The following is an 8,629-nucleotide window of genomic DNA, read 5'->3' on the forward strand; positions in this document are numbered from 1 at the left end:
AATCAAAACTAAAATCTCAACAATCGTTCCCTTATCTTGTATCCGGAATTCAACATATTGGTGTAAACGTAGAGTTAACAAAATCCACATTTTGCAAATCTCGAGCTTTATTGATTACTAAAGTAACCTTTGTTAATTCTAACAACTTTATTCTAGTTATAAGTTATAATAAACTATAATATCAAAACAAATACGTCAAACACAACTTATTGAAGTGAAGTCTTTCACAAGATCGAGACACTTCACGCATATTTTTTTTATCATACTCCCAAAGAGAATACTAATTTTATTTAAGTCACACAGTTCGATAAATAAATTTGAATATTAATTAAATATTTTAACAAATAAATCAATGATTGTAGGCGAAGCACAATACTATTATGGATTTATGGGTAATGGCTAAAGTACATTGCTTATAACAGAAAAAAGAGCAACTATTTTCCTATTCTCAGCAATTTGCCGGATTTCTAAAATATGCTTTAACACTAACAAAATTATTTCGAAGTCAAATGTCTAAAGTACCCTTCAACAATACAAAAAACAACCCAAGATATGATAAATTGACAATGACATCATAAAACATTTAATTGCACAAGGATCATATCATTTTAATCCAACTGCATAAACTGAAGATGTAAAATGTAAATCATAAGAACCGAAATAGAAATTGCAAACCCTAGTATCTTGTCACTAAAAGTTTTAGGTCAAAAACAATTAGCATCACCTAAAACTTATGATCCAAAAGAAAAAAAAAATCAAAACCAAAACACTTAGCCACCAAATTGTTCTTTCGTTCACAATCCCATCTCAAATCTAACATCATAAACAGTTAAACACAACAAAAAAAGAAAAAAACACGAAAATTGTCGCATCAAAGAACAAAAATCATACCTTTTTTTTTAAGATTGATCAGCAACATCTGAAGTTAAATCTTTCACCTTTTTGTCCTCAGTTTCAGCATTTGAGCAATGATTCTTCAAAACGGTTGCAATGTCAACCTCAGATGCACCCGCAAGCTTAAACCGGTCAACCGCAGTGTCCAAATTTTCCTTCCAACCGGTCAAACCCAATTTACACTCAACTTGAGATCTTTCAAAAAGCATATTCCCCCAAAAAAGATGTATCTGAGACCTCATAACAGCCGCCTGTTCTGCCGCCTCATCACTGTTGACTTTTTCTTCACCACCACTCTTTGACTTCTTCTTCAAAGATTCTTCTTTCTTGCTGATGAAATTCGGATCTTTAGCTTCTTTCGCTCTTTGTTCTTCAAGCTTCTCCCACATTTCGGTTGCGGATTTCATCTTCTCTTCAGCACTATCGAAAAGCTTAATCGTTTCAGTCGGGTCCCACTTTGACAAATCGTCTTTTTTTGCAACAACAAACGACCAATAAAGTTTCGCCATTTCAAATTGTTGTTGGCCTAACGCGAGTAACCCTTCGTAAAAATCGGGTTTTATCATCAATGCTTCTTCGTATTTTTCTCTTGCTAAAGTGTACTTCTCTTTCACCCATTCGTATGCTGCTTGAAGGCGTGTGGACACTGTTTCTTGATCCCCGGAATCATCGATCGGAATCCGTTTCCGGGCTGCACACATGTGAACGTTTCCCCAATTGAAAAAAGCCAAAGCCGCCACTTCTTGGAACTTTGAAGCCGCTTTGTCGAATAGAGTTTGAGCTTCTTCACTTGTTACGGTTTCTTCCAAGGCTTCGGAACACAATTCCATTCCGATCTCGTGTAAGTCGATATGAGCATCCGGGTCGATTCCGACGTGGGTCCGGAATAACTGAGCGAATTCAAACAACCAATCGTCCATTTCAACTTCTTTCAACTCCGGATCATCAGGTATTTTTTCGGCTTCTTTTTCCGGTTTTTGTTCACTTTCGGAATTGGAATGGGACCCGTTGTTCTCCACTTCAATACTCTCGATCTCAACCGGTTTTTCTTCTTCCACTTCTTCTTCTTCTACTTCTTCTAACAATGGTGGCTCCTGCTCAGGGGTAACCTCGACAATATGCAATTTCAAAACCCCAAATAAATCGAATTTTTCGGTATCGGGTTCTTTATCAGGAAGCACAAGACCATCTGCAATCGATTCAGCCAATCTGAGCTCACGGGTACATGTTATAGTCACTAAATCTCCATCATCATCTTTGTATTTAATCAAAACAGACTTAGAAGATGGAAACCTTTTGCTCACAATCTCTCTCAAAACTTTAAAGTTACAGTTCACTGGCATTTGGGCGAGACGTATATCATGATCATACACAAGTTTCAAAGGTCTCCATTGAATTGCAACCTCTAAAGCTTGCAGTTTTGAAGATAACACAACCTTTTCCTTTTGGGAATCCTTATCACCATTAGCAGTAGGTTTATTGGAACCACCATTAGAAGGCTTCAAAACAAGCTTTGGCATTTGGGTGGTTTTGACTTCAGGGTCAATCTCAATAGGTGGGACCGGATAAGTCTTATTGTTGGGAACACTGACCGGAACAGAAGGGGCGGTGCCCGTCTTTTTTGGAACTGGACGGGCAGGCAGACAGGGCCCGAGTCCAGCAATTGGGGCTCCGCGGATGGCGGAAGCCCCTAAAGCCGCCGGTGAAGGGCGGCTATGGAGGTCCTGTTGGGCCTCCTGGCGAGCCCCAATGATTGGGGCTCGCAGTCTTCGGGCAATTTCCAAAGCATCGCGATGATTTGGTTCGGCTCCTAAGAGTGTTTGGACATCCAACATTGCCATTTCATACTTCCCTACAGCTTCAAAAGCTCGAGCCCTACGAAGCAATGCTCGAACATATTGGGGTTGAACTTGAAGTGCCATGGAGCACTCGGAGATCACAGTTTTGTAATCTATGGGCTTCATTTGCATCAAACAAGCGGCTTTATTGCTGTGGTAGACAGCTCGATCTGGGTGGGTTTTTGGGGTGAGTTTAAGAGCGTTCTCGTATTGTTCAAGTGCACCCACGAAGTCTCTTGATTGAAACCTCTTGTTGCCTTCTTCTTTAAGCTCGTGAGCTCTCTTTAAGAAAATAGTTGGATCCAAATCAATACCAACACCGCCATTAGGTGTTATTGATGACGGTTTGGTGTTAACTCCCGACACTTGACTCTCGGTTTGACTAGGGTTTTGATTTTGATTGACAACGCCACCCTTCTTCTTCCTACCTCCAGATTTCCCCATTCTTTCTGACTAAAAACTGTATTTAATCTAAATCGAACTGAAATGACGAACTGTCTAACTTGCAGAATGCTAGATGATAAATTAATTCGTGAAATTGAGATATTAGAGATAAATTTACCTAGCTCTTGACGAAGTACACTCCTTTTCGAGCCGATTAAAGCGAATGAGATCGTTTTGCACGAAATTGAATCTTCTTGATGGAAATTGAAGATTCAAGAGTTAAAAAGATAGGATTTTGGGGGGTTTTAGGGAGGTTCTTCCGGTTGAACTCGAAACCCTAGATAGCAGTACCTGATGAGCTAGAATATCAATTGGAGAATGGGGGGCCTACTTGTTTTATATAATGGTTTTCCGCAACATTGTTTGGGGCTCCATTACTTTGATTTGAGTAATTACATAATCGTCCCTCTACTTCTTCGTCACGTATGTTTTGTCCCTTAACTTTGTATTTGCATTTTCATTTGCAATATAAAAAGCTTTTGCCATTTTATTTATGGTCCTTTAGACCCATAAAAAGTCATTGGTACCAAGTACGTGCACCTATGCTAGAAGGATTTATAAGTTATATGTGTAAGAAAATAAGTTTTATGTACAATATTGGTTATTGGCGCTTTAACTGTAAATGATATAATTGGTTATTGTTTTAAACTGTATATAAACAGAGACAATGTTAGGGAAAAATCCAAAATTGTCTAACATTTCATTTAAGGATAACATTGCAATTTAAAAAAGAAAAATCAACGTGTCAATCATATCTGCCTCTCATCAACGTTTTTGGTCTTTGGTCTGACATTTGGTTTAATTGTGTATTTCTCGCCTCATAATACCCCTAATGTGATGGGTTTTGAGCATATCTACATTCTTATGTGCACATGCAACCCTACTTCCTTTAGATTTAGGTTTTTCTCAAGTTATACATGCAAATAAGATTTCCAAAACAATAACCCTAATCTAGCATACAAAATTCGAGATCCATGTAAAACTAGGGTTTAAGAATTTACCTTTCTTGTTATCTAGTAACAACAAGTAATCCACAGATGATCTTGACTCTTGAAAGCTTGAGTGTCTCACGTGTTGCACCTCTAATGGAATCACAAACACCAAAAGCAAAGGATGAGTGAGAGAAAGGGCAGAAATTGGCTAGGGTTTCTCCTTATGAAGTAGTGGCCGATTTCAAGAGGTCTAGGGGCCTTCATATACTTGTGGTTGCTAGGGTTTCAAGGTGGAAACCCTAATCTGATTGCTTAAGCCTTAAGCAGTCCATGGATACCTTCTAGAAGGCCTTGGACGAAATCTCTATAGGGCCTCCTATAGATTTCGTCCAACCTATTCCAAGGTAGTCCAACAACCCAGTTTGCAACTATCAATGATTTGTAATATCAGTCCTTGTTCTTTTAATCAGTTCCTTTAATCCCAAAATTAATTCCAAATTAATTTCTGATTAATACTAGTTAAGTAATATGATTTCTCAATTAATATATTATTCTTATAATTGTAACATCCCGAGTTCAAGAGTGCAAGTTCAAGGTTCAAAGTGTAAATAAGGATGGTCAACTCGGCGAGTCCATGGGTGGACTCGGCGAGTAGAGTCGCGATTCTGGTCGCGTGTAAAGTGGCCAACTCGGCGAGTCGGCGGCTGGACTCGGCGAGTTGGTGCTGAAGAGAGAAAACCCCTAATCTTCGGGGTTGCACCCTATTTTAAGGACTTAATGCCCTCCCCTCAGTCCCCTTAGCCCTTTTTGAAGTCGAGAAACCCTAAATTCGTTTGTAAGAGCATTGGAGAGCATTTGGAACCTTGATAAGTGCTTGGTGAAGAGATCTTTGAAGATTAAGAAGGTTGGAGCAATGGGCTTTGTAGAGATTTGGTTCATTCTTCAGTTGGAGCTTCCTTTTGAGGTAATAATTCGTTGCTGGAGCTTTTGAGCTTCTAGATCTATCATTGTGGAGTTTTTGGGAGCTTATTTAGAGTTATTTCGGGTTGGAGGTTGGATCTGAGGTTGCTACCTCAGATCTGGAATAGAGATGATCCAGAAGTGCATAAAGCCCCTGTCCTTGAGTTGTTAGTGAAGCCTTCTTGTCCCAAACCCTAGCCCAAGAGTGTTTTATGCTTAGATCTCTTTGGATTCACGTAAAGTTTGCCACTTTATGTGATGGATGGGTTGTAGGAGAGTAGATCTATGGTTGGGAGTCCCTGCATGGCTTAGAAAGCCACTGTATGGATTAAGAACTAGAGATACTCGGCGAGTCACATGGGTGTACTCGGCGAGTTGGATGAAGATAGGCAGGAACTCGACGAGTTGGAAGAACAACTCAGCGAGTCTGTTGAAGATTGCCTTGAACTCGGCGAGTCTGTTCTTAGACTCAGCGATTCTGTTCGAGGAGTCCTAACCTTTTCTGGTCAAGCGGTGAATCGGCGAGTCGAGGGATGACTCGGTGAGTTGAACATGAAGGGACTCAGAGCTTGCTGGACTCAGCGAGTCTTGGGGCGACTCGGCGATTTGAGTCGCGAAATGGGAAGTTTTCAGAGCCTAGGGACTCGACGAGTCAGAGGGTTGACTCGGCGAGTAGAGTCAGTCAGGAAGTTTGACTTTGACCAAGGGTTGACCAATTGACCTCCAGGGGTATTTTGGGTGATTATTAGTATTTATTGGTTTTCGTTATTTGGTATTCACCAGTGGTGAAGTTCGTATCGGAGGTTGGAGCAGCATGATCTTATCTCTTCAGTCAGCAGTTGCGAGGTGAGTTATCCTCACTATATCAACAGGTTCTAAGGCACCAAGGTTGGCCCTTTATCGGATTGTAATCGGGGTAATGTTGTTATGTTATTGCTTTGCTATGTTTGCATCCTGGTAGTTAGGATGGTATATGTTAGAGACTTGGTTAAGGTCGGTATCCTGGTATATAGGTGTAACAGCCCAAAATCTCAAGTATTGTTAAATTGCAGTTTGGGGTGTTTTAAAGGGGAGACTCGGCGAGTTGGAGCCAGACTCGCCGAGTAGGGTCGCAGAGTTGGTCGCGGGTTCGCGACTGGACTCGACGAGTCCAGGTATGGACTCGGCGAGTCGACGCTGTTCAGCAGAAACCCTAGCCGTTTCGTATTGGGTCGTATTTAAGGGTTGTTATGTCGTCATTTCACGTCTTTGGCCGATTGTGGAGAACCCTAGACGACTGTGGCATCTGGAGCAAAACTTGAAGGCCATTATTGACTTTGAAGGAATTGTGGTGCAAGAAGAGGAAGGATTTTGGCCAAAGGAAGAGCAAGGGGGTCGAGTTCTGAGGTTTGGGGACACAGAGAGTATGTTTTCAGGTAAGGTTTCGGATCATTCCTGTTATTTTGATGTGTACACGAATTTAGGGTTTATGAAACCCATTTGGAGATTTGATGGATTATTATGTTGTTATACAAAGGTTTCTACCCTAGTAATAGGATGATTAGAGGTCCAGAAGTCCCATGAGTGTGTATCTCGGGAAAAACGTATCTCAGGAAGCAGTTGGATCGACTGCATGGCATGGACTCGCCGAGTCGGATGATCAGACTCGGCGAGTAGCTTGAAGATTCACTGGGACTCGCCGAGTTGTTCTTCAGACTCGGCGAGTGGAGTCGGGGTGGCCCCGCGATTCTTCCAGGAGTGACTCGTCGAGTCAATGAGGATACTCGACGAGTAGAAGGGGAATCTTAGAGGATTGAAGGACGACCAGACTCGCCGAGTCGCCAGGGAACTCGCCGAGTCCAGTCGAGCTGACAATGGACTGTTGACTAGAGTTGACCTGTGTGTAACGTTGTAGGGTCAGTTAGCGTGGGAGATAGAAGTATTAAAAAGAGATATATGATGAGACAGGGAGCTTGTAGCTCGGAGGACCAAGTGCAAGAGATTTCAGGAGTTGCTATCTTCCCGTGTCCGCGAGGTGAGTCTTCTCACTATACCTCACCCGGAAGGGTTTGATTGTGTGACCGGAAGGTCAAGTATGTTATGTGTTATGTTTATATGCTATAAATGGAAAGTTAGCTGCTACGCGTGATATACATGCTTATATATGGGCCGGAAGGCAAAGTATTATGTGACAGAAAGGTCAGGTATGATATGTGATATATGTGCTTTATGTGTTAGAGTATTTGTATTATGTGTTATATATGTGTATGGGCCGGAAGGCGATTATCTTATGGGCCGGAAGGCAATGTTATGTGGACCGATAGGTCCGGGCCGGAAGGCAATGTTATGTGGATCGAAAGGTCCGGGCCGGAAGGCGTATGTGCGTAAGGTATATTGGGGAACTCACTAAGCTTCGTGCTTACGTTGTTTATGTTATGTTGTTTCAGGTTCTTACAGTATCGCGGGATGGCAACGGTTCGATTGTACACACCGAAGAAAGAGTTGTGTTTTGGAGGATCCTGGTTTTCTATTATAATGAAAATGAAACTATGTTTTGTGATTCGAATGTGAATAAGATTTTAAACAAGTGTTTTTAATGTTAAATTGATTATTAAATGAAAATTTTGTTTTTTTGGAAATCATGGTGTTACAATTGGTATCAGAGCCTTGGTTTGAGGGATTCGGACGCGCCTACGGGTAAATCTGGACTCAAAATGAGGAAGTAAGAAAAAGTTTTCCAAATAAATGGTTTTCTAAAAGTGAATAAGAGTTCAAAGAGAAAGCAAGAAAGAGCAGTGTGTACAATCAGCCAGAGCCAAACGGTGATTTCCCAAAATACCCTTACTTTTGTATTATGAAATATCTATTATGCACTTTATGAGATATTATTGCATGCTAGAGACAGGCTAGGTATTTCACATCTTAGGACTAGAGTGGCCTGATTTTGTGATGCCTTAGTCTAGGGTTTGCTGTTATATGTGCGTTATGCTTTTGTGTGTATGTGATGAGTGAGAGTATCCAGTTCGAACGCACAAGGGGTAAAGCTACGGGGTACAGAGGTACTTCTGAGGATGAGCCGAGAAGGTGGAGCTACCACTGATGGGGAGTCCTATGTATGCTTCAATGCTCGAATGCTGCTTGCTTTGTGCTTTGTGGAGTTATTGATGATGGGAGTCAGCTACTAAGTGAGTATGACGATACTCAGGAGGTAGAGGGCTGGCATCATTAGGAACTCTTCAGCAGCTGATAGCAAAGAAGTGGGAGGACAGCAGAAGGGACTAGGGAGTAAACCTAGCCAGATGAGTGCGCTGGTAGAGTAGAGGATTTCGCTGGAAAGCGAGCACGCGCGATGAGATGGGTGAAAGAGCAGGTTTATCAGCTACTTAGGAACTCTGGGATGGTCCGTGTGGAAAGTATGGGTAGATGTGGCAGGTAGTATGGGCCCGTACTACTGAAAGCAGAGGACCCATACTTGATACAGGGGGCATTCTGAAGGTCCTAAGGAACAGATTGAGGAGTGATGTTATGGTTCGAATACCATACATCGGAGCGGATACAGAGTGATGTTATGGTCAGGGCACC

General features: G+C 41.7%; 1 protein-coding gene across 1 annotated transcript; it reads right to left on the reverse strand.

Annotated features, from left to right (window-relative positions):
- Positions 1-603: 603 nt before the first annotated feature.
- LOC111909028 (protein CLMP1) lies at positions 604-3,487 on the reverse strand. Its single transcript, XM_023904825.2, has 2 exons — positions 3,295-3,487; positions 604-3,203 (listed from the first exon to the last, which is right to left on the reverse strand). Exon 2 carries the CDS (start codon positions 3,174-3,176, stop codon positions 900-902), a length of 2,277 nt encoding a protein of 758 aa, XP_023760593.1. The 5' UTR covers positions 3,177-3,203; positions 3,295-3,487; the 3' UTR covers positions 604-899.
- Between the last annotated feature and the right edge of the window lie 5,142 nt (positions 3,488-8,629).

The sequence above is a fragment of the Lactuca sativa genome, chromosome 1 (assembly GCF_002870075.4).
Source record: "Lactuca sativa cultivar Salinas chromosome 1, Lsat_Salinas_v11, whole genome shotgun sequence".
NCBI classification, from domain to species: Eukaryota; Viridiplantae; Streptophyta; class Magnoliopsida; order Asterales; family Asteraceae; genus Lactuca; species Lactuca sativa.

What these genes read in the sequence shown, in the direction of transcription:
- LOC111909028 (XM_023904825.2), bottom strand. Translation starts at nt 3,176, where the DNA reads ATGGGGAAATCTGGAGGTAGGAAGAAGAAGGGTGGCGTTGTCAATCAA.